General features: G+C 50.3%; 9 protein-coding genes across 9 annotated transcripts, besides 32 other annotated features; all 9 read left to right on the top strand.

Moving 5' to 3' along the window:
- Positions 1-565, top strand: Tc00.1047053511131.98 (hypothetical protein, conserved; the record flags this gene model as incomplete). Its single annotated transcript, XM_806176.1, has 1 exon — positions 1-565. A coding segment is annotated over one exon (565 nt), but the record flags the coding sequence as incomplete, so codon positions are not given.
- Positions 1-1466: a sequence feature (heterozygous, Esmeraldo-like haplotype).
- Positions 560-581: a sequence feature (AT_rich).
- Positions 769-795: a microsatellite.
- Positions 918-973: a microsatellite.
- Positions 1016-1064: a microsatellite.
- On the top strand, positions 1066-3006 carry Tc00.1047053511131.89 (hypothetical protein, conserved; the record flags this gene model as incomplete). Its single annotated transcript, XM_806175.1, has 1 exon — positions 1066-3006. One exon carries the CDS (start codon positions 1066-1068, stop codon positions 3004-3006), a length of 1941 nt encoding a protein of 646 aa, XP_811268.1.
- Positions 1157-1221: a microsatellite.
- Positions 1467-1857: a sequence feature (areas merged during assembly that could not be assigned to a particular haplotype. This can correspond to areas where the two haplotypes were merged or to regions with more than two copies in the genome that were merged during assembly.).
- Positions 1858-1932: a sequence feature (haploid, non-Esmeraldo-like haplotype).
- Positions 1933-24646: a sequence feature (heterozygous, Esmeraldo-like haplotype).
- Positions 2422-2459: a microsatellite.
- Positions 3285-3327: a microsatellite.
- Positions 3426-3453: a microsatellite.
- Positions 3519-3547: a microsatellite.
- Positions 3564-3597: a microsatellite.
- Positions 3735-3759: a microsatellite.
- Positions 4207-4238: a microsatellite.
- Positions 4342-4370: a microsatellite.
- On the top strand, positions 4549-9342 carry Tc00.1047053511131.80 (hypothetical protein, conserved; the record flags this gene model as incomplete). Its single annotated transcript, XM_806174.1, has 1 exon — positions 4549-9342. The coding sequence occupies one exon, from the start codon at positions 4549-4551 to the stop codon at positions 9340-9342; it is 4794 nt and encodes a 1597-aa protein (XP_811267.1).
- Positions 9509-9628: a sequence feature (A-rich).
- Positions 9676-9718: a microsatellite.
- Positions 10017-10036: a microsatellite.
- Positions 10038-10090: a microsatellite.
- On the top strand, positions 10130-10852 carry Tc00.1047053511131.70 (hypothetical protein, conserved; the record flags this gene model as incomplete). Its single annotated transcript, XM_806173.1, has 1 exon — positions 10130-10852. One exon carries the CDS (start codon positions 10130-10132, stop codon positions 10850-10852), a length of 723 nt encoding a protein of 240 aa, XP_811266.1.
- Positions 10496-10523: a microsatellite.
- Positions 10764-10792: a microsatellite.
- Positions 10863-10888: a microsatellite.
- Positions 10941-10980: a microsatellite.
- Positions 11097-11119: a microsatellite.
- On the top strand, positions 11153-12745 carry Tc00.1047053511131.60 (hypothetical protein, conserved; the record flags this gene model as incomplete). The annotated part of the gene is made up of 1 exon (XM_806172.1): positions 11153-12745. The coding sequence occupies one exon, from the start codon at positions 11153-11155 to the stop codon at positions 12743-12745; it is 1593 nt and encodes a 530-aa protein (XP_811265.1).
- Positions 12835-12879: a microsatellite.
- Positions 12884-12911: a microsatellite.
- Tc00.1047053511131.50 (hypothetical protein, conserved) lies at positions 13117-14910 on the top strand (the record flags this gene model as incomplete). The annotated part of the gene is made up of 1 exon (XM_806171.1): positions 13117-14910. One exon carries the CDS (start codon positions 13117-13119, stop codon positions 14908-14910), a length of 1794 nt encoding a protein of 597 aa, XP_811264.1.
- Tc00.1047053511131.40 (uncharacterized protein) lies at positions 15118-15612 on the top strand (the record flags this gene model as incomplete). Its single annotated transcript, XM_806170.1, has 1 exon — positions 15118-15612. One exon carries the CDS (start codon positions 15118-15120, stop codon positions 15610-15612), a length of 495 nt encoding a protein of 164 aa, XP_811263.1.
- Positions 15823-15861: a microsatellite.
- Tc00.1047053511131.30 (hypothetical protein, conserved) lies at positions 16003-20868 on the top strand (the record flags this gene model as incomplete). The annotated part of the gene is made up of 1 exon (XM_806169.1): positions 16003-20868. The coding sequence occupies one exon, from the start codon at positions 16003-16005 to the stop codon at positions 20866-20868; it is 4866 nt and encodes a 1621-aa protein (XP_811262.1).
- Positions 20940-20970: a sequence feature (AT_rich).
- Positions 21164-21226: a sequence feature (GA-rich).
- Positions 21301-21322: a microsatellite.
- On the top strand, positions 21414-23207 carry Tc00.1047053511131.20 (hypothetical protein, conserved; the record flags this gene model as incomplete). Its single annotated transcript, XM_806168.1, has 1 exon — positions 21414-23207. One exon carries the CDS (start codon positions 21414-21416, stop codon positions 23205-23207), a length of 1794 nt encoding a protein of 597 aa, XP_811261.1.

Below are 24646 nucleotides of genomic sequence, written 5' to 3'. Positions count from 1 at the left end.
GGAGGCCGTGCGTCGGGCAGCACTTGTTTCAAAGACGTTTTCTCATTTTGTTGTGGATGAAAGGATTGTGTCCAAGTTGCCACCATGTATTCTTGCCGCAGTCACTGCGTCCTTGCCGGCGACAGCGCGGGAAAGAGATGTCGTCTCATCCTCCGCACCAGGGCCAACAGCCCAAACGGAGAAGAAAGTTGGCGTGGGTAAACGAAAGGGAGCGAAATTGGCAGAGCCTTTGACGACAACGACGACGACGCACGTACCGGCGTTGCCAAAGACGTCGCGCAAATGCATTACCCCCTTGCGTAACCTTGAAGACCGTGCGAGTCTCACATTTCGGCTTTCACAGGGTGTCTTGGGTGGCGTAGTGCGTGTAAAGAACATGGGGCTGTTGACATTTCGTGTTGGCCACGCTGGCATGACGGCCGGGGATGTGTGCGAGAATGCGAAGTGCTTTATTTTTGCCTTGAAAAGGGAATTCCCGACTGTATGGAAGTACATTCACGAGTTTACGATGACGTCGGGTGTGACGGAGCCTATCCGCTTTATGGAAGTGCACATTCGGAAATAAAAAAAAAAAAAAAAAACATGCACCGCCTCATGTCTGTGGATTTGTACACCAACGTGGATGAGTGTTAGTTCTTTGGAGTCCTGATGGAGGGGGGAAAAGCGATAAGTTTAAATTGCACTAAATTGGCATAAGCCCTTCTGTATTTTACTTCAGTGTACGTATAAATAAAAATAAATGCCCACAACGCACAGAGACACACACCTTCTCTCTCCCTCTCTCTCTTTCTTTCTTTGTGTCTCCTTTTGTCTGATTGCATGTGTGGGCAGGTGGTTTTTACTGCAGCAACAAGAAGAGAACACAAGGAATAAAAGAAAGGAAATTTTTTTTTTTTAAAGTTAAGGCAAAGAGGTAAAAAAAAAACAAAAACAAAATAATAATAGTATTATTTACGAATAATAATAATAATAAAGGGAACCAAAAAAAAAAGGAGGGGGAAAAAAGAAAGAAGGATTCTTTTTCTTTTTTTTTTCTTTTCTTTTTTTTTTTTTTCTTTTCTTTTGATGTCTAGTGGTGCCACTGCTCGTGAAGGTTCTCTCGGCGTACATCAGCGCTCCCTTGGGCACCTGCCGCAGCCACAACGTCAGGCAGGCGAACAGCAGCACCAACAACATCAAGCAATTCAACAACAACGTCAATCAACTCAACAACAGCAGCAAAATGCATCCCAGCGAAGCGAGGTGGGTGACACGTACCGCTACCTACTGCGCCACCACGTGCATAGTAAACTTGAGGACATCTTCAGCAATGTACTTAGTGAGCGGCCCGAAGATCCTCTGCATTACATCGTGGAGCACCTGCGTGCCAACGGTGTAAAATCCGCTGGTAAAGATTGCCTTATAGAGACGGCTGATTTCAACAGTCTCAATAGAAGTAGAAATGAAAAACAGCAACCGTCAGAGTCCGCCCCAGTGCAAAGTGAGGTGACAACGGAGGAGCGACGGGATAATAAACAGCTGGCGGCCAGAGATCCTGTGGCACAGGAAGTGAAAAGTGGAGGCGTGGTGGAACGACACACAGAAGAAGGGACGCCGATTGAAGAAACAGAAACGCCACGGCTACCGTCAACATTTGTCGGGCTGGTGTCTGCAAATGACACACCGGCGCAAGTGGATCTGGAGGCAGGGACATTTCCATCCAGCTCCCCCAATGTCTTGGCAATCCCTTCGGCTGAACCGCACACACAAACACCGATAACAAGTCTTTGTAGCACAAGAACAAATATATGCATGATGCGGCCTTCTTCCGCCCTGTTAGCACCGTGGACTTCCGTACGCAGTAGTCGCAATGATACTCCTTATGGAACAACAGGCTTTCGATTGGGGACAGGCGGCGGGCCCGAGACGACGTACAGCAGCACATGTACGACGGTTCTTGATCGCGATGACAGTACCCGAAGTGATCTCTCAGCGTTCAGTTTGGCTTCCGTAGACATGCAAGACTTTTTACAGGAGTTTCGTAGTGCCAAGGCAGAATGTGTTGGGGTCGAAACGCAGTTGGTGGACCTTGAGATGCTTTCAGAGATACTGCAATGTGTCAATATTCCTATTCCAGAAATCCCGCTTATTGCAGAATTATTTGACGATGTGAAGAGGATTAGTACAATGCGCTACGGTTCCAGTGTGTTCTCGACGGAGGAGGAAACAAGTCAAGACGCAACAACCATACTCACGGCTGCATCCGCCGTGTCCTCACGTGCAGCGGATGCCGATTTACGGGACCGAGTGTACTTTGAGGCCTTTCTCGCTCGTATGGCCTTTATGATTCAAGGTCGATATCCAGCCGAAGTTATCCGGGGCACTTTCTATTCCATCTTGGAGTCGGTTGTGCGGAAGGAGTGCCCTGCAGATGGCGTGGCTCAACAACACGAACAACAACAACAACAACAACAACAACAGAAAAAAAAAACAGGGGATGAACCACGGCGCACAAGCTCCTCGAGTGGGAGCGCCACGAGCAGATTGACCCGTGCGGCCACCAAGAGCCAATGTAGAACGAGTGGCAACACATTTGTAAACAATGCGGGAAATAATCTCGCCACAACGCCGCACCAAATTCTTTCGCTAACACAGACATATCCAAGTGTGACACAGACAAAGTCCGCACGCTGCGCCGCAGCTAACGACGGTCAACCGGCTGCCGAGTTGTCGCCACTTATGCATGGAGTGTCACTGGCAGTGTGCGTAGAGGAGGGTCTCTGGCGTGGCCTAGGCATCCCCGTAAGCAAGGCGGAGGTGGTAAATGCCCTGTGTCTCCTTGGCATACCGGTGGATGACAACTACGAATTTCATGTAAATGAATTTGTACGGCTTGTCATGGCGCTAACAGGGCAAAGTGTGTTACACCCCGTCGGGGAAAAGGCTTCTTCGTGGTTGCTTTCGTCAGTTGGAAGGGAGAGCTCGCTTGTACCACTTAGCGGGTCCTGTAAGGAAGATGGCGTGTAGTAATCTGCAATATGACAGAAGGAGGATAAAAACCAACATGAAATAAAGAATCAGAGGGCATACGTACATAAATACATACATAAATTTATATGTCTCTCTCTATATATAGTGTACTTGATTTCTCGCCGTGTCTTTCTCACAGTGTAGGTGTGTTTCATCGGATTTGAGGAGAGTGGGGCGTGTTTTTTTAAGGCTTTTTTTTTGTGTGTGTGTGCGCGCGTTTTCTTTTCTTTTTTACGTTTTTATTAGTTATTGTTTGTTTTTTCTTGTCGTTGCTGTTTTTTTTTCCTTTTTTTTTTTTTTTTTTTTTTTTTTTTTTTTGTGGGTGTGGGTGTTCTGTTTTTTAAATAAAGACACATACACAATGGTATCAGCGGCGGGATTCAATTATTTTTGTATGCATCTGCTTCTATGAGCCGTTTTTTTTTTTTTTTTTTTTTTTTTTTTGCTGCTGTTGGTTTCTGATTTTGTCTTTTGCCATTTTTTTATATTTCTGCAATATACAGTTACTTTTTATTTATTTATTTATATATTTATATATATGTAGTTAATCTCTATGTGTATGTGTATGTGTGTGTGTGTGTGTGTGTGGCTCTTGAATATCAATGCTTCCTATTATGACTTTTATCAAAATACTTCCCTTCTGTGTTTGTAGTGAGCGCGTATGAATGGAATGGAAAGGCTTGAATTGTGTTTGATAAACATGTCCGGTAATTACAGTCTTTCCCTTTTTTTTTTTTTTTTTTTTTTTTTCCAAATGCATCATTGCATGTTGATTTTGTTGTCATGCGTATATTCTTGAAGGGGAAGGAGTATGGCTACACGCAAATTTCTCTCATTGTGTGATGTCCACACAAACACACACACATATAGTGGGGTTGAGTGAGTTACCCGCACAAGGGCTTTTAAGGCCTGTGTACAACGCTTTCTCGTCCAGCGGCATGTATTTGATGCGATTTGTGCATATCGACTAGCAAATACCCTGAGCCGTTAAGTAAACGACATGTTGAAAGGACACGCCATCAACAACAACAAAAAAAAAAGGAGTTTGTGAAGGGGGAACGCGGGAGGTGGGGGGGTTTTATGGCGCCTTCTGCATCTCCATTGTTTTCTCAGTACTTTACATTAGTGTATATTGGGAAATCGTAATTGGACTCTCCATTGTCTATTGAAGTCGGCACGATTGTTGCATGTTTGTCGTTTCCTTTTTTTTTTTTTTTTTTTTTTTTTTTGGCTTTTGTATCTGTGAGGAGAGGAGGGGAGACTCCAGCAAAACTATCGCCACGATGAGGAAGCAGGAATTAATATCTGCCTCATTGCTACTTCGTTTCTATTTTATTGTTGTTGTTATTATTATTATTATTTGTGCTTTACGGTGGCTCCTTTCACCGGCTGCCATTGTCCTGCTATGGATGCCCCTGTTGCCATTTCTTCTGCTGCATGTGATTTGGGTCACGCGCATCGATTTGTGAAGTTGAGGCAGTCCTTTGCTCACTGTATATCTTTTTGGGGTTTGTCCTGGCATCTCTTCTCTTTCTGCACATGGAGGACGCAGGGGTGTGGAGGGGCACACAAATAGTGAGCATAGGTACTGTGCAGCGCACGCACGCACGGAGTTTTACAAAAATTTCACTCTTCTCCAATCAAGCACTTGTCGCCGCGCGAATGGCGTCGCAGAGACCAACCGTGTGGGGTGGCAATGGCGGCAGCGGCAGCGGCAGCAGCAACGGTGATCCGTACCGTCGCCTCGTTAATGAGGCGGGAGATGATGTATCCGCAACGCCAGCAGGCCCTTACAGCAATGGCATGGGCTACAGTCGGGAGACAGAGCAGCGTGTTGCGAGGATTGTGGCGGAGTATGAGTATAAACTACTGGAGGAGCGTGGCCGGGCGCAGGAGCGAGAGACACGACTGCTGGAAGAATTAAGGCGGGAGAAGGCGCAGGTGGAGCGTCTAACGAATGAACACTCACGGCAGGAGGAAGGGCTGAAGGAAAGTCCAGGGGGACGTCTGGTTTCAATGGAGGAGTACGAGCGGCTTCAGCAACAGCTGAAAGAAACACGCCTTTTGCTGCAGGAGGCGGAGCGCCGCTATCAGCAGGAAAAACGAGAGCTTTTAAACCTGAGAACATCGCAGCTGCGCAGCGAGACTTCAAAACGTGGTCAGGAAGGTGATATCATTGCCCGCGCCATGCAAGTCATGTCGGAGTACGAGGCCGTGGTGCGTAGTAGCGAGGAAAACAGTATTGCGCGCCTCTCGCAACACATGGAAATGTTTGAAAAGGAATGGATCCGTCGTTCACGGGAATTTGAGGAAAAAAAGGCAGCATTTGAAGTGGACATGATGGAAAAAACGCGACAGGTGCTAGCGGAGCACGAACATGACGTGGAGGGTATCAGCCGCACGTTGCTCGAAAAGACAACGCATGCCCTTTGTAACCACAGCGAATTACGACTGGAGATGGAAAGGGAAGTCATGCGTCATGCCGATATTTTCAAGGAGGAATACAAGGAAATCCTGGAGAAGGAATTTTATGACCGTTGTAAAATGTATGATGAGAAAATTGCAGAAAGAGAGCGTGGTTGGGTAAAGGTCTTGCAAGAGGAACGTAAAAAGATTGTCGCTGCCGAGCAGCTGTCTATAAAGGAACATGAAAAATTGCATGTTCAAGCCCTTGAGGACGCGATGCGGGATCTGTCGCAGTTGCGTGAACAGCTTGTGCGTGAACACCAGGAACAGCAGACAGAGGCCATGAAAGATCTTATCACAAGGCGAGAGGACCTGCAGCGGGATCATGAGGAACAGATTGCCAGAATGAACGAGAAGATGCAAGAGATGAAGCAGGAGTGTGCAGCGATGGTGGGGGATATGCAGAACAAAATGAGGGACTTACATATCCAAACGGCGGCGAAGGAAGCAGAGATGGCACGACTTCTACAAGAAGCAAAGCAGAGGGCAGATGAAGCTGCGCTGGCCAAAGGTCTGGAGGTACGCAAAGAAGTTGAGAAGCAATGGTTATCTATGCTTGAGAAGGAGCGTGCAAAGTACACGACAGATGTGCAGCGGCTGAGCAAAGAGTATCAAAACACTATTGACCGCATGCGTAACGAGCAGGCAGAACGAGAAGGTGCTCTCCTTACTTCGTATGAACAGCGCGTGGTGCAGGTGGAAGAGGCCGCAGAGCTGCGTTGGAGCGGTCGTGTGGAGGAGGCCATGCAGGGGTTGGAACGCCATATGGAGGTGGTGCAAATGCTGCGCCATGATAATGAGAACATGTCGGCTCGCATCGAACGACTCACGCAGGAGTCGGAACTGATTGCTGCAGAAAAGGAAGGCGCCGTTGGACGCGCGAGGCGGGAACAAGACGTTTTGTGGCATGAAAAGCTTGAAGAGATGCGACAGCGATATGACAAATTACTCGATGAGGCGCTGGGTACTACCGACGATGCGGCTTCCGGGCCCCGTGTTTCCAGGCAAGAATACGAGAAGATGGTGGCTTCTGTGAAGGAGTGGGAGGAGAAATGCGTTGCGTTGAAGCAGCAGTATGATCGGCGAATGGCGCAGGAGCAGGATGAACTTAACGCCGCGTGGGGGAAACGCATGGACGAGGAACGGGCCCAAAGAGCGTCATGGGAGGCGGAGCAGCTGAAACAACTCGCCAAGACGCGTGATGTCTTTTTGCAGGATATGGAGGAAAAGGAGAAGGCATTAGCCGAAACTCATCGGGCGGAACGTGATGCACTTTATCAGGCATTTTTGCAGCAGCAGAAGGGTGAGAGGGAACGCAGTGATGCCGCCATTGCACAGGCCCAAAAAGAGGCAAATGAACGATGTGTCGCCGTGTTCAATGAGCAGGAAAAGGCATTTCAGGAAAGAATACGCCTTCTCGAGGAGCGTATTTCTCAGTCTATGGCAGATGTACGGCGGCGTGAGGAGGAAGTGCAGGAGGAGTTTTTACGGAAAACGGATGAGGCACAACAGAGCGCAATGGATTACATTCGACAGGAACGTGAAGCTTTGCAGACGGCGTACGACAAGAAGTTTTCCGAGTTATACGATGAGCAACAGCGCTGGGAGGTGCAACGCACGACGCTGCATGAGGAGATTACTGGGAAATACGCGGAGCGGTTTGCGAAGGCCAAAGCTGAAATGCAACAACATCTTTCTGCTGTCGTGGAAATGATGCTTTCATACCAGGAGCAATGTGAAACCAGTTGGTTGCAGGCACGTGGAGAAGAGTTGGATGTCTTAAATAAAGCAATGTTGGCCTACATGGAACGCATGGAATCATTCAGGGCCGCCGATGCCGCACGTGTGCGGACGCAGGCGGAAGAGAGAATCCGAATGGAGCAAGCAGCCATGGAAGAGCGTGAACGGGCCCTTTATGAAACGATACAGGCGAGACAGGAGAGCGATGAAAAGAGTGTGCTCCAACACGCCACGCAGATGTTGGAGGAACAACAGAGCGTCCTTGCAGAGGCCACATGGAAACGCTCCCAGGAGCAGCAGCAGCAGTGGGAGAGTTTCAAGACAGAATGGCTGCAAAAAACATGGTCTATGGAAGAAGTACACCGGTCGGAGATACAACAGATGCGACGTGGGCACGAGGTGATGCTGGAGGAAGAACGGCAGCGGTGGCGAAAGGAGTTGGAAAGACAAAGAGCGGATTTGCAGGCAGATCAACAGAGGCTTGTTGAGCAGCTACGGCAGCTAGAAGACGTGTTGACAGACAAGCATGAGTCTGCAATGAAGGCAGAAAGGCAGTATCATGAAGATATTGTGGTGGAGTTGCGCAAACAACATGAGCGTCATCTTGCGGAGGCGAAACAGCGCACGGAGACTGTGCTGCGAGAGCGTGAGGCGGCCTTTGAATTAGAGCTCCGGCGGTTATTGGAACGTGTGGAGAAGCAAAGCCGTGAGCAACACGATTGGACAAATGAACGTGTGCAGGCGATACAAGATGAGTTTGACGGTATGGTGCGCAATGTGAAGATGGATTCACAGCGTAATCAGGAGGAATACATGAAGCGAGTCGCGGAACTTCAGCAGCGGCACCTAGCTCAGCTACAGGAGCAGGAAACGGCATTGCGACAGAAGTATGAAGAGAGTTTGGGTGCCATGCATAAGGCGATGGAACTGCGACTCCGCGAGCACCTCACGTTGGACATGGATGTGGAGCAGCGTGTGGAAGAGAAACGAGCTACGCTGCGTGAGGAGATGGAGGCCAATTGCGTTGCGTTCATGGAAGAACAAATGGGGCGAATAAGAGCGGAACAGCAGGCGCGCGAGGAGAAGGCACAAAATATGGAGCGCCTTTACATGGACAATCTTGCGGCGTTGCGAAGTGAAATGGATGAGATGCTTTCGACGCATTTTGCCCAGACGGAAGGTCGTGCACGTGAGACCGCGGAGCAGACACGCATGGAGTGTGAAAATAAATTGCAGGCATTCTTCAGTGTGGTGGAGGAGGAACAGAAGCGCTGCGCCACGTTGGGGGATCAACTCCGTGAGGCGCACGCTCAGATGGATGCGCTGCGCATCACACACGAGGAGCAGAAGTTGAAGGCGTTGCGGGAGTTGCAATTGAAGTATGAAAATGTTTACAAGGAGATGCATGATGCTCTTCGCGCAGAACGTGAGGAATTGGTACGACGTGCCCTCGGCGAGGAGGAGCAGCGATTACTCAAAGAACTCACAACACGCGAAGAGAGGCGACGTCATTACACTGACACTTCCTCGCCATATGTCACGCCCACGCCAACAGTGGGGCGTTACGCGGTGCCACAAGAAGGGACGCCAGTTGCCTCGATGCAACAACTCCAACATTACCAACGTGGGGGAGATGAGTCGTTCCTGCAGTCGTGCCTGCGTGCGACCCCGCGCACCCCGTACGGTGGGTCGAATGGCAACAATCGCGCGGACGCGTTTTTTGGTCTGCATGACGAGAAGCTGCATCAGCTGTGGTGCGTGATGGAGTTACCAGAGGCGGAGCAGCAGCAGACATTGCGTCGCTGGTCTCAGTTGCCACCGCCACAGCGTGCGTTGGAGATACAGAAGGAAACACGGCGTCTGGAGCTTCAGCTACCCCTTCTAGAGGTCGTGACGCGGCGAGAGTTTCTTATGCATCGACTGAAGGAAATAGAGAAGAGTTCATTCAATAACAACAAGAGCAATAGTGGGAGTTTGGGTGGTGACGCACATGCGGAGGAGTTACGGAAGGAACTGTTACGGCTGACGGAGCACCTAAAGGGTGAGATTCCACGACACGAGTCGATGTACGGCTGTACGTTCCGCTTTCGCGGGGTGCGTTACATGGAGACACTACTTGATCAGTAGTCTTACAGGTCACATTGTGTGGGAAAGGAAAGATATAAAAAGGGGATTAAAGGAAGAATACTGAATTGGGAAGAAAAAGAAAATGGAAATACACGCTTTTGTGTGTGTGTGTGTTTGTTTTTTTGTTTCTTTAAAACTCACACATACATACATACAGAGAGAGAAGTTATTGTTATTTATTTATTTTTTAATATATCTTTACTTTTATTTTTAATCTGTACGCCTTTTTTTTTTTTTTTTATCCCACCCCTTTTTATTTATTTATTTTACTATTTTTTAATTTCTAACTCCCATGTCTGTACGTCTCCTTTTGTTGTTGTTGTTTGCTTGTGGTTATTTATTTATTATTTATTTTTTATTTTTTATTTTTTTTTTTTGGGGGGGGGGGAGTGGGGAAAGGGGAGGGGATTTTATTATTAGAAGACACCTGTAATTGTTGTTATTTGTTGTTGTGGGTACTGTGGGTGTGGGTGTGTTTTTATCGTTTATTTATATCGTCCCCCCTTCACCTCCTTTATATATCCCCCTCCACCGTCTATTAGTTGTAGTTGACGCTCGCCACCTCCCTCGCGGCAACCGCCCTTCTCTGTTATTTATTTATTTGTTATTTATTTGTTGTTGTTATTACTTCTTATTATTTCGGAGATCTGTTGACATGTATGCTTGAAACCTCCTTTTTTTTTTTTTTTTTTTTCTCTCTCTCTCTCTCTGTCTGTCTCTCTGTCTGTCTGTCTTTTTGTTTGTGTGTTCGTGTGCAACAAAATATCTCCACGGAGTGTGAAAGGAGATGGAGGGAGGCGGTTTGGGCCCAAAGACGGACGTGACAATAAATGTTTCAGGCACCGTGACGTTACCGCTGCACCTACAGGCGCTGGAAACTCTTGAAGACCCCGTGCTGCAGGCAGAGATCATGAAGGAGGCCGCGCGCATCGCGATTTCTGAGAAACTCAGTGGCTTTGATAAGATGCATATCACCGCTGCACAGAGACGTGGCAATCCGAGCTGTGAGGCGACGCTTGAATTTGCAGATCTCTGCTGCGCCATTGCAAATTTGCAGCACGCCTACGAGCATGCCATGGGGTATTTTCTTAAGATCCAGGAGATTATCGACAAGAAAAGGACGCAGCTACAGGAAGAGAGGCTGAAGAAATCTGAAGAAGAAGAAGAAGAAGAAGAGGAAGCGGGTCCTGAAGACGTGCTTGCAGATATTCATCAGTTGATTCGAGACGCGCTGGACGGTCCAGGCGAAGCACCGTTTGCGTCAGTCATTCGTGAATCCGCCCACAAAAACACGACGGTAGCAGCAGGATCCATGGCTGATTGTGATGATGGTGACGGGGCAGCAGATTATTATGACGACATGCATAATCCGGAGGCAGAGGGCTACGCCCCGCTGTTGGATCACACCGACACCGGATTGAAAGAAGAAGTGGAGGAAGAAGAAGAAGAATCAACGATAAAAACCGAAAAAAAAGGAGGGTCTGAGAGACAACGAGACGGCAGCCGCTGAAAGATAAGGCATATATATATATATATATATATATATTGTTTCACTTGTTGGTTGTGGTTTTTCTTCGCGTGTGTGTTTTGTTGTTGTTTTTGTCTCTTTGTTTGTTTGTTTGTTTGTTTGTTTGTTTGGTGCTTTTTTCTTGGACATGCATTCAGTGTACTTTTTTGACTGCTCTCTTACGCCTCCCAAAAGATTTGTGGGAAAAATTGGCTCTTATTGTTTTCTGACGAGTTTGTGACTACTTTTTGTTTGTTTGTTTGTTTGTTTTTCTTGTTTTTGTGGCTTCACTGTATTTTGGTGATGACTGCCAGTGGCCAACCACTGACTGCGGTACAGTCGTATGTGCACAGTGAGTTTTTGCACAGAGAAATTATTTGCATTGTTTCTAGGAGGAGGTGTAGGCCAGCTGCTCCTGGAGACATGCTTCGTGGTATGACAGCCTTTCTTGAGGCCGTTGACGAACGGGCAGAGCAACTTGCGCGGCAGCAGGCGGTGGGGGAGGAAGCGACATCGCTGGAGGTGGAGATGGAAAAATCGGACGAAAAAGAAGAAGGCAATGAGGGGAGATCGACAAACGGCATGTATGCAGCGGGGGATGATCCTGCACCACATGCGTTGGGGAGCCAAGTGTCTTTACCGCCGTTTCCAGCCCAACCCACGGAGACGCACGGCAGCAAAAATAATGGCGGCATGGCGCCATCAAAAAAATCAACGGCGGCCGCGGTTTCAGCGGAGGACGAAGGCGGTTTCTTACAGGGGAAGTGGAATCACGTTGAGGAGGGAGCGACGGCAGCAGCAGCGGCGCTAATGATTCAACGAGATCTTGAGTCTTCGCTCCTGAGGCGAAAAGACGAAGAGATCGATGTTCTTGCACAACAAGTTCGGCGTCAACAGGCAACGGCGGAGGCCGCACGACAAGAACTGCTGCAACGTTCGCTACAGGTGCATCAGTTGGAGGAGTCACTGCGCGCCGTCAGGGCCCGCTTTGACGAGCACAAGTCAAAGTCTCGCCGATTACTGGAGGACAAACAACGAGAGTACGAGGAGCTTTGTCGCCGTATTGAGCTGCAGGAAAGGAGAAAACATGCGCCAGGTAGTGCCGAAATGGACAATTATCAAAATAGTAAAGACGTGGCAGCACGGCAGCGTGAGGAGGAGTTAGCAGGCACGATTGCTTCCTTGAGGCGAGAGCAAGAGCGACTCGAAGCGCAGATTGCGGCTGGTCGTCGCGAAGTGGACGCGGCACACGAACAACGAATTGCGGTCGCACAACAGTTGGAATTTATGCAGTTGGACTTGCGTGGTGCACAGGAGGCTCTTGAGAGTGAAGTGACGGCACACCAGCGAAGCAAGGCGTTGCTGCAGGGACGGCAGCGGGAGTTAAATGAGCTGCGGGCAGCAGTAGAGAAAAATGGTGGAAGCTTCACTGCAGCCGGTGCCCTTATTTCATTCCGTGGCGATGATGCTGGTTCGCGCGACAATTTGCTTCTCTCTCGTCAGCTTCTCGAGAAGCAGAATGCATTGGAGGCGGCCATGCGAGATGCGGCGGAGTGGCGGCGACGTTGCGAGCGTGCGACACTTCGGCTTGAGGAGGAGCGTACCACACGTGTAAACATTACAAATTCGCAGCAGCTGACGCGGGACGCGGCGGATTTTCGTCCGATTTCTTTCCGACGTCTGACGTCCACAGGTAGGTTGACGATGTTAGTAGTGGATTTGATAGCCACAGTGGACAACATTGCCATTCGCTTTGGTCGACTCCTGCGACGGCAACCTGTTCTTCGCCTTATCGCTGCGTTTTACATGCTCTTTTTACATGTATGGTTTCTGATGGCGTTGATGGTGTTTGGGAGAAGTGCAGATATTTCATCTTTGACTAACAAAAGCCCTTGAAGGATAGTATGAAATAGTGGAATTTTTGTTTCTTTTCTTTTGGTTTTGTCTCCTCCTTCTCCTTCCTTAACCCTATTCCTCTCCATTTGTACACATATATATAAACATATACATCTATGCATGTATGTATTCATGCTCTTCTTTTTTTTTTTTTTTTTTTTTTTTTCATATTACACGGCGTGTTTGTGTCAGGTATGATGCGCTTCTTTTGTATTTCATTGGTTTCCTCCCTCTTTTTGTTTTGTTCTTTTTTTGCAACTTTCACGGGCTGCCTGGAGTAGCGAGTGAAGTGCGCCCTCCCCCTCCCCTCCCCGTCTACTTTTCCTTCAATTCATTATCCACATACACACATATAAAGAAAGGCACGGCAAATGGAGCTGATAGACCCTGTCATTCCCTCCTCAGATCATGAAGTGCAACAGGGGCTGCGTTTACTTGAAGCCCCGATTCTTGTGTTTGCAGAGACAGCCGCAGAACGTCGTCACCGTTTGCACAAACTGATGATTGAGGGCGGTTACAGAAGTCTTGAGGAAATTTGTAATAAACGGCTCATGGTCCCCGCATCACTGCCTCTTTCGCAGGGTGGAAGAAGGGGTCATAATGCGTCGTCTCTCCCATTTGTTTCTGTGAGAACCAAGGAGGAGTTTTCGCTGGCATCACCGGCGCTGGTAGAGCGGCGCCGGGCATTGCTGCCATTGACAATGACACGTGCAGAACGTCGTATTGCAAATCTAAAGGAAGTGTTTGTGGCATCTTCAGCCGTAGTTCGACCCACCCATCAGGCGGCAGTGAATCAATTGAGACGTATGCGTCTGACAAAGTCCGTCCGCAATGTCAAGATGGGGTATGGGAGTGGCAGTAATGTTAGGAATGCGTCATCTTCACTTGTAGGGACTCTTTGTATGCCGCTCACATCATGCGCCGCTGTGCCCATGTTGCCGCACACCGTCATCACCGGCGCAGCTGACGGCGTCATGACCATTTGGAATACGGATGCTTGTCAGCCGCTTGTGAGTGTCTCTAGCTGCGACAGCGGTTGGGGACAAGTCCGGCACCTCGCTGTGCATCCGGCAGTACCCCTGGTTTTTTCCACCACCATGTTTGACTACACCATTGCCGTGTGGCGTATTACAGGGGAATCGTTTGTTGATGGAGATGATAATAAGACTAATAACACCGTGGTGAATGTCAGTAGCGTGAAAAATTCTGGTCGTGTTGGTCTTGAGCGTGTAGATAGAAGTGAGGAACAGCATAGTGCATGCATTCAGCGCCTTGCTGTGGATCCTACAGGCTCATTACTTGCCTCTACAAGTGATGATTCCACTGTGTGTCTCTGGGATGCTGCTGCCTTTTTGCCCGCGGGGAAACTGCGGCATCTGTTGAAGCAAGATGGATATGAAGCGGCGTGCGGGACCCTTGATGTCTGCTTCCATCCCGATGGCTCACTTCTCTCCACAACAGACAAGGCAGGCCGTGTGGTAACATGGGATGTAAGAAGTGGAATGCAGGCTTTTACAACGGCGGGAAAATATGGTGGTCATTTAAACGCCTGCACTTGTGTTTCATGGTCGCCTTGTGGAGTCCGTTTTGCATCTGGGGGTGCTGACAATGTTGTGCACCTGTGGGACGCACGATATTTGTCACGCGGAGCGGCAGAGGCACCGTGCATCTTGGTAGGACACGAGGACGTCGTTACGTCCGTGTCGTTTTTTGCCAACCCTGTCTTTTCTGTTCTTCCCTCCGCCGTTATTTCGACATCGCTGGATGGCAGCGTCCGACTGTGGGACACAGACACCGCGGGTGTGTGTCTGCATGTGCTCCATGGCCCCTTCCCCGTGCGAGCGCAATGCCGTCCAGCTGGTGGTACGGGGAGTGCAGTGCTGACCGTAGCGCATGGAAAGTATTGGTCCATGTGGGACATTATCGCGGATGGTGAGGAGGTTGAGGTGATTCCCACGGAGACGGAGGCGACGTCGACCATGGCAGCCGCCCTTCTGCGGCACGGCGTCGTGCCAGAGGAGGATGAGGATGAGGAGGAAGATGAAATGATGGCTCTGCGTAATGAGGGCAAAATGGCAGCAAACGATCCCGAGGTTTCATCGTTGAGTGACAACAACATGGATGATGACGATGAGGACGAGATGAGTTTTTTGAAGAAGAAATGAGAAGAGATTTCAAACAAAAATAAATTTAAGAAAAAAAAATGTGTGTGTGTCCTGCCTGATGGGGTGAACAGGGCCAATTATTCTTTTGATCTCCAACCGTGCTGTGGCTGACGGTCTTTCTTTCTTCACCACAATTTCTGTCACTCTCCAATGTATACAGTGTAGTTTCTGACTTGCTCTCCCACCCCATCCCCGCCCGGCTGTGGGATGTCCGTCCCCAAAGCGGCTTTGATGCAAATATTTGACCTGTACGACACTGATCGTGCCGGTTGGATCCCCACCAAACGTATTCCTTACGTACTGCGAACTTGCGGGATGATCTCTACACAAACGGAGATGGAAACTCTACTCCATGATCACTTTGCATCCCGTGACACCGTGACGCGCAGTGGGTTTCAGAAATTCTTGGAGCAAAAGGACATTCTCAAGGCGGAGGATTTTAGCTCAGAGAAGGAATTGGCAACGGCATTTCAGGTATTTGACTCACGTGAATCCGGGGCACTCACGTCGGATGAGGTGCTAACGATTCTAACCCGCATGAATGAGAAGATTGATGTGGACGCATATCATCGCGTCATGGATGGGCTCGAGCTGAACGAGCAGGGCATGGTGGAATTCGCCAAGCTTGCGGCACACATGCTGCGCTCTGCGAATGAATACAAGCTTACCGTGCGGCAGGTTCTTGAGGAGCTTGCAGAGTAACAGTATAATTTGGGCGATACGAGCCCCGTAGTGTCCGGGTGTGCAGCACATTATACACGGGCCTGTCGTCATTATAAATATCGGGATTTATGTTTTTTTTTGTCGCTTCTTTTTCACGTGCCATGATGCTCCCATGCTTGCAACACGATCACATTCCCCACCGTTCTCCTTTTCTTTATTCCTGGCATTTATCTGTTGAAACTACCACTGTTTTTCTTTTTTTTTTTTTTTTTTTCTTTTTTTTTTTTTACTTTTATCTCTATCCCATGCGAAAGCCTCCAAATATACATATTTATTTTATTAGAGGCGACACAAAGGGTGGGGAAGGGAGGAAAAAAAAAAAAAAAAAGAGCCGTTAACATCTCAAAACAAACAACAAAAAAGAGGGGGATGGCTCTTTCCACGCACCGCTCAGTGCGGGTGTCACCAAGCGCTGCTGAGGAGTGGATGATGTCGCTCACCGCCCAAGGTGCCATTGGCACAGTGAACCCCGAGAACCCGTCTTCTGTTGTGTCAGCCATCCGATTCCTTTTGCAAATGTCTATTGAGCTCGATAACCATGGTAATTATGTCGAGAGCGTCAAGTGCGCTGAGTCCGCGTTGCTGCTACGTCACGTCAACGAGGCGACCGTGACGCCGCTGCTTGCGCCTCTTATTGCAGCGGAACTCATTCCGCGTGGCCGCAGTAGAACCGTGGACCAGGCGGAGGATCTCGTGTTGTGCTGCAACAACCACGCCGTGGCTGCATTCAACGAAAAACAGTTTTTGGCAGCCGAGTTTTTTCTTGGAAAGGCGCTCTTCCTGACGGATTTGCGTGGCAAGGAGGAGGCAAATTATTTTATTGGTGCCGAGTCCCGAAGGTTGCGGCTGCGGGCAGCGACGCTGAATAATCTCGGCTGTATGGAGAAGCGGCGGCAGCGGCTAGAGGAGTCACTTGGGTACTTGCGACAGGCTGTGGAACTTGAAGTGTCACTGGACACCACTTCGCGTGGGTCACCGTCGACGTATTTGAACCTTTGCACGGTGCTGAATGAATTAAGCCAACACCACGAAGCAGTGAACGCGGCAGAGAACGCCATTGCAGCACTTGAAGAGCAAATGTCGCGGCAGAACAAGGAACAATTGCCAGTGTCTGCCATGATGCTGGTGGTCGGCTTGTACAACTTGGGCGTCTCGCTGGAGCACCGCGGTCGTGATGACGACGATTTCAAGGCCCGTGCCGCATACAATCGCGCCCTTGAGGTGAGCCGCAGGCATTTCGTGGACCCCAATTGTCCCACCGTCGAACTGGCAATGGCGGCCGTGCGTCGCATGCATGCGGAAACAGCATTTCATGTGGATCGAGTGGAAGCAAAATCGCAACGAAGAAAAAAGCTGCCCTCCGATCCGACACGACCCTTAAAACCGCTGCCACAAGAAAAGGAAGAGCAGAATTTGGTGCAGACACTTCCAAAAGATTTGCATGAAGCGCCAGAGAAGTCATGGCCACAGTTGCAACAGCAGCCACCGAAGGTTCCAATCTCGCCATTGGTTCCCGTCACCGAGGCTGTAGCTTATGATGCTTCACAGAGCCAAAGCATTCATTCACGCATATCATGCCCGGCGTCGGAACGCTCCGTGGTTTCCGTGCCGTTTGCTTCTCCCGTGAATTCTTGGAGTAGAGGTGCTCCTTCTTCACTGCCGAGCGTGGGGACACCCGCATCTGTCCGCAGCGCCCCCATACCGATACAGGCGCACACAGTGCCTGGTCCTGCGGCTCCGCGTGCGGTGGCCTCATCCCGTGTATCCATCGCATTTCATGCGGATATTCCCACCGCTACAGGACAACGAAGTTCACTGTTTCAGTCACAGAGAGTCCCTAGCGGCGATGGAAAGCAACCCCTTCCACGGCCAGCGGTGCTTGCACCAATAGTTCGGGAGGCTGATTCGACGCCGACTACAACCAACACCGCATCTAAGGGAGAGCGACGTCTAAGCCTTAGTTCTGTACTGCAGCCGAGGCTTTCTCAAAAAGCAGCTGGTTCATTTGATTCCGTCACGGCAAGTGGGGTTTTGAACCCATTTTCTCGCCGCGTCTTTGAGAATGTTGCGTCGCAGGATCAACAAAGGAGAAGCTCGGTTTTTACGTCACTGCGAAGTGTGACAGGGTCAGAGGCTCAAGCGATGGAGAAACACGTGCGAAGGTCTATGCTACAGCAGTCAAAGGCGGAAGAGGCAAAACGGAGAGCGGATGTCCCTGGAAGGAGAGGCAGCGCAGCCGCCAAGGCAAAGGAACGGGAACAAAAACGTCTTGCCAGAGAAGAAGCTCGAAATGATGCGGAAATGGCAGAAGTCTTGTACGAAAAGTTTGTGAATGGGATGCGTGCAGATAAACTGAACCGATGCCATTCTGCTGCCATACAAATTCAGCGCATATGGCGTGGATGCCTAGCCCGTACGCTTTTGTATCGGATGGTGGTTGCGGCTCGAAAGATACAACGTGTATTCCGCGTGTATCTCGTCAAGCTTATCGCCGCACGTCGCGCAGAAGAAGAACGACTTGCTAAAATTCAAGCCGAACGAGAGAAGCAGGAAATGGGGGCTGCCATTGTGTTGCAGGTACGCGTACGGCAATTCCTTCGACGGTTAGAAATTCGGAGGGCCTACTTCGCGCGTAAGATGCGGCGGTACTACTCCGCACGGCGGATTCAACGGGGGTACCGAGCCTATTTGAGATGGAAGGAAGAAACCATCGCAGCCCTGATGGAAGCTCAACGCTTAGAGGAGAGAAGAAAGATGCAATTAGCTATGAATGCTGCCCGGCGCATACAATGGGTATTTAAACGCTATTTGAGACGAAAAGAGGAAATTAAAGCGTCTGAGTTGCTGCTACGAAGTGAACGGGCGGCAGCAAAAATACAAGCCTTGGTACGTGGGGTTTTGGCTCGGGCTTGGTTCAGTTACTACAAGTTGTACCGCCGCCAGCAGGAGCTTAGGTCGGCGGCGAACCAAAAACGGATCATCCTCATTCAAGCCTGTGCTCGCGTCCTTCTTGCTGTTCAACTCCGCCGTCTCAAGGAGGTGGATCTTTTGCATCGTCTACATCAAGCTCAGTTAAGACGAGCAGCGACGAAGATTCAATGCCAATGGCGTCTCCGTGTCGCTCGTATTAAGTTTGAGCGTTTGCTTGCTGAGCATGAAATGCGAATGCGACGTGCAACTAAGATTCAGCGGTGGTACGCGACGTGCATTTTGCGTCGTCGATTCCTTGAAGTACATGAACGCAATCGCCGTCAGACTGCGGCTCTAAAGATTAAGCAGTGGTACCATGATCGCAAGTTGTACGTAAAGGAAAAGGAGTTAGCCCGATATCACGCCTACTTGGCCCGCCGACAGCGTCTGGCGCTTCTCCAGGCACAGTCTATAGTTCTGCTGCAGGCTTGGGGACGATGTTTCATTAGTACCGTGCTTGTTCGAAGTGTGAGAAGCTCCTTTTTGCGTTTCACATTGTATACGGAAGTGTTTCAACGTATTGGACGTGGTTATGCAGGTCGTCGACTCGCGTGCCGCATACGTTGCCGCCTCCTTTATGAATCCAGGATGCGCGTGGAGCACCACCGAAGGACGGTAGCCGCCTGCGTCGTACAACGCGCATGGCGCTGTGCCATGGCAAAAGACACTGTGGAACTGTTGCGGCGACGCCATGCAGCCAGTCTGTGTATTTCTAAGCATTACAGAGGATACATGTGTCGCAAGGAACTTGTTCGACTTCGTGAGGCCAAACGGTTGGAGAAGGAAACACGTGCGGTTCTTGTTATGCAACGAGCCGCGCGTCAGTTTCTCCAGCGGCTGGAGCTCGTTCGACTTGACAGGTACCACCGAATAAGAAGGCAAAAGAAACTTGCCCATATGCGACGTGAGGAGGCTGCCGTAACTTTGCAGGCGGCTTGGCGTGGACGTGCGACACGAATGGCACTTGAGCGCGAAAGAAAGGCGTTAGAGGCGCTTGCGGTGCATGTTGTGAAGATCCAACAAGCCTGGCGAACACGTAAGTTCCGCCGGAATATTAATGCGGAAGTGAAGCGGCGCTCCCATGAACGTATGTCTCGCTCTCGGGCTGCTCTCACGGTTCAATGTTTTTGGAGAAAAATGATGGCCGCGGAGGAAGCTGCCCGATTGCGCGAGTTGAGCCGACTTCGTCAGGCGAAGGCGGCTGTAATACAGTCTTGGTGGCGCCGGTTTTTGGCGAAGTGGGAACTCGAGGCACTTCGAAACCAACGAAGAGAGGAAATGGCGCTCCAACTTCACTACATGGAGAGGTGGGAGAATACAGTGACACTTGTCAACACGGCTCTTCGTGTTTGCTTGGCTCAGCAGCAGCTGTTAGCTCGCAAACGCAAACAACTTCTCACTCTCTTAACGGATAAGGAAAGGGAACGTTTCTTGAGTCGAAATGGAGCCGCCATTAAAATACAGGCAGTGTACCGCGGCCACTATGAGCGAGTCTACGCGCGTGGAATTAGAAGAGAAAAGGAAGAAGAAGAACGCTGCAAACGCCATCGTGAGGCTCTTGAGAAGCGTAGTGCGGTTATCATTCAATGTGCGTATCGATCGTGGAGGGCCCTTCGTGAAGCCAATGCTCGGCGTGCCGCAAAGCGCGCAAAGGCGCTGGAGGAGGAAATGGAACATTTAACCACAGTTGATCCGCATGAAGTGGTTAGACAATTATTCTGGGTGTATGAGTTTACCACAAAGCGTGACTTGGCAAAGATTTCTCTTGAGAGCTCCAATGCGCGTCGCAGAGCCGCCGAAGTGATTCAGAGGGGGATTCGGCAATGGCTTGCCAGAAGACAGTTGGCGAAATTGCGCCGCGAGAAAGCAGAAACACATGCGGCGAAAACGATCCAAGCCTACTGGATCCAACACCGGTCGCGGGAGATGCAAAAGTCCTCGGAGAGGGAGTGTCGGGCGGCCGTCATCATTCAGGCACACTTTCGTGGAAGCTTGGTCCGGCGGGAATGGGAACAATTGCGAAAGCAGATGGCGTACGAACAGCAGCATAAAGTGCTCGATGAAGAAATTTACGATCGGGCAGCCACCACACTTCAGTCCTTCTGGCGACGAATTTGGGCGCAGCATATGGCCGAGCAACTACGAGAAGAGAGGAGAACGATCAAAGTGCAGCAAGTTTTGGACGAGGCCGCCAGCACAATTCAACGTGCATACCGGCACTACAGGCAGCGTCGTTCCATTGCGGGGTCAAAGAATGTAATCTAGTGGGTCAGTTTTTTGCTGTTGTTGTTGTTGTTGCCCCGTTTTCACTGTGCACTTTTCCCTTTTTACATCTGATTATTATTATTATTATTTTTTTTTTTTATTGTTTGTTTTTTGCCATCTATGTTACCAAATTATGTATTATGAGAATAGGAGAAAGAAGATGTTTTTTTTTTTTGTTTTTTTTTTGGGTGGCTTTCGGTGGTTGCCTGAAAGTTTAAAAGAAAACAAATGCACAAGGTAAACAATAAGGGGGGAAGGGAGGGACGAAGATGAAGAAGCAGAAGTTGGATGCTGCCTTCCTTTCTGTCTCTCTCTCTCTCTTTTTTTTTTTTTTTTTCTTCATACCTTTCTTCCCTCTTGCATGATGTGTGGAAGCGGATTTATTACTGGCATCTTGGTGTGTTCCCCCTGAAGCTTTGCCTATTGGACTCCTTTTTTTTTTTTTTTTTTTTTTACTTATATGTATTTGTTGCTACTTTCTCGGTGTGCATACATGTTACATCTATGAATCTGCTCGCCCCCCTGTTCAGTAGGTGTGGGAGACAATGTCAGGCGTGGCACCGCATCGACGCTTTGTCTCGGTAGAGCTCCCTTTTTGTCTCCCTGTGACCACAAGAAGGTCTCCCATATCGGATGGCAACGGGCTAAAAGAGGAGGAGCGTCGAATGGTGGAGGCCTTTGTACCGCCATCATTTTTACGTCCTACCCTTGATGAGGTCTTCCTTGGTTTTGGGGAGGGAACAGGAAAGGAAACGGCGGAGACTCCAACGGGGAATGTAGCAATTGGGAAGAAACAGTTTAAACACCGAGCGGCGATTGCCTCAGCGTCGGAATACTACACGAGTGAGGTCTTTTCTGGCTGGCGTCCACTGGACTTTGAGGCGGAAGAAGATAAAATGCAAGAAAAGGACAGCAAGCAAATTCTTTTGAGACTTGCAGGCGAGGAAGGAATGTGTGAACGGGAGAGAATGCGACGTGAGTCGTTCCCTTCATTTACGCCACAGGTTTTGCTTCAAGGGTTCTATAGAAACGATGTACTTTTGGAGGTGACTCGCACTCGGCGCGTGAAGCGGTTACGGGATCCCGTCAGTGGTCGTGTTGTGAAGGAGATGTTTCTCCAAGAGGATGAGGGCTCCAGCCAGTCGAAGGCGACGGTGGTGGGCGTGGTGTCGCGTGAAGTAGACCTTGTTCGGCCCGCCGACTTTTGTTTCGGCCCTTTTTCAAAAGATGTTTTGGCGGCTGCGCCGGCGCTCTGCAGCGGGACTTTATTTCCGCCGGCGCATTTTCTGGCGGAGAAGAATCCGTTTGAGGTCGAATGTGATTTCGGCGGTCACTTTCAACTGGAGGTTTCAAAGCCGCCAGGAGGTGATGTCACCCGAGACGATAAAGAGGAGGGGCCGTTGGAGTGGGACTTTGAGGTCATGCCTACTTTGTCCGTCATGGCCACCGACTCTAGCATTCCACCCCCCATGCTCCCCGCACAGGAGGATCTTCTACGCCGCCTGAATGGCGGGGATGCCGAGAAGGAATGCGTGGAAGTACGAACCACGAAAAAGCTCCTGGAAGAGCGTCCTGTATGGATTGCGCAGGAGCTTTTGGACGCCATTCTTCAGTCTGGAATTTGCCCGCGCAGACACATCAACAAAAAAGCCATGTCATGTCTGACTTATTTGATTAAGAATGGCCCTTTTAGCAGATTGCGCATTAGGATTGGGTTTGACCCTTACGCCAGTCACAAAACAGCCTCGCTGCAGCGGATTGTGTTGAAGATCAATCGCCGTTCGGAACTAGGCACACTACTGCGTGACATCAGCCGCGTTCCTCATATCGCGGACGTTCTGAGGGAAATAGAAAAAAAACACGCTCAAACGACGGAAAATGCCGATGCAAAACTCTTGAGTGTTTTGCCGTGCCCTTCCCGGGGTTCATTTATTGCGAAACTCTGCGAGCTCATTCAAGATGGAAGGCTTTACGTCGCCATTCAAATTGTTGATCTGAGTGACGATGCGTTTTTGAGAGATCTGCTTTTGAGGGTGCCGCCGGCAACCGACATGCCCTTAGAGCAGCGAAACTGCAGAAACGGGTGGATAGGGGAGGCCGGCTACCATCGCGTTGCGGCCTATATCACAGAGTCACTTTCCAGCTTGATAACAAATGAGGTGACACCAGCGCTTGAGAGCCGCGAAAGGAGCGAGGGCCCTACGAGGCTGACTGAAAGACGGCGCAGCGAAAGCAGCTCGACCCCATCCCAGGGTGAAAGCAACACCAACAACGATGAAGAGGAAGAGGATGAAAAGGAAGTCGATTCCCTTAACAGCGCCGCTTCGGCAGCTCTTTAGCTGCTTTGTCTGGCGTTTTCTGCCTTTTCGCTCTCGTTTTTTTATGTTGCATCCCCACCCCTCGTTTCTTGCCTTCACGTTACCTTTACCGGGAAAATTACCAAACAAATTCAAATTTTTTCTCCTTTTTAATCTTTACCTGGCACCACCGCCTGATAGCAAAAAAGGGGGAAAAAAGGCAGATTTCTGCTGCAGCATGTGGCGTGCATGGCCAGGAATTGAAGGACACACATATGCCCAACAAAAGCACCCGCACCGCAAGGTTGAAAAAAAACATAAGGCAGGTGTGACACGAGCCCCAAGTCCCTGATAATGCGGGACACATCATCATGGTGCCGGGGTCCTGCACCCTGCACTCTCGGGAAAGTCAAGAACCAGTGCTTTTTCCCTCATGGAATTGCTGTTGGCGCGGCGCGGACAGCATCGACCAGCGCCCGGACCAGCCGCGTATTACTGGGGCACATCGCGGCACCATGGGGTTTTGGTGGCGCGTGTGGCGGTTCCGTCAGCAGCGCCACCCGCACCATGTTGTTGCCGAGCGGGGATGTGGAACAGAGCCCTGCCCCTGTCTGCGGGGGTGGCGGTGAAACGCCGCTGGCCTCACTCTGGCGAAACCTCTGGCGCTGAGCATGAAGCGGGATGACGAGAATGCGTTGCATCGTGTGATGGGTGGGGCGGCGACGCACCGCATCCTGAAGCCACTAGCTTCACCATGCCGGGTTTCCGGCACCACGGGGCCACTCGCACCTGTCGAGGCAGCGGTGCGTCCGCTCTCGTACGTGAGGGGCTGCGGGCGGAAGCGGGACCGGTCCTCGCCGCCGGTATTGGGGTGGCGCAAGCGGCCGTCCATTCAGAGGCAGGAATGAGACCGGCGTTTTTGTTGCTGTACCTCCCTCCCTCCTCTGCGAAGAGCGCGTCGGCGGGGGAATTGGATGGGCCGTTCTGCGCGGACGGGCCGAACCCAATGGGCGCAGGCGCCAACGCACACACGGAGGCTTGGGATCGCAGCATCCCTTCAGACTCCCGTGGCGATACCGTCGCGCAGCGGTGCATTAAGAACGCCCTCCAGGTCGTCCACACTGGAGAGCGCACGAGGTATATCGAGCGAAGAGGCAGTTCAGCACTCGACACCGCCCTGTCTGAGGACCATGCCGCCACCCACTGGGCAGCAAAGCTTTCACCGGGCAGTGACCACTACATCGTCCTTCTTGATGCCCTGATCGGGGTCGACGACGCACCCGTAGCGGTACCGAGGCCTAACCGGACGTTATTGAAATGGAAGGAGGCGGATTGGAATAAGAACAGGGAGGTGACCAACCAGCTCTGAAGAATCCCGCGAGAATCAACCAGCACGGACAGCACAGAGAGGCACGTTACATCAGAAATACAGAACGCCGTCACGGCGACGGTCCCAGCAAGAAAGCGCCAGCCTTCGCCAT

Source organism: Trypanosoma cruzi, genomic scaffold, assembly GCF_000209065.1.
Source record: "Trypanosoma cruzi strain CL Brener 1047053517057 genomic scaffold, whole genome shotgun sequence".
NCBI lineage: Eukaryota > Euglenozoa > Kinetoplastea > Trypanosomatida > Trypanosomatidae > Trypanosoma > Trypanosoma cruzi.
This window is presented reverse-complemented; position numbering and strand designations above follow the sequence as displayed.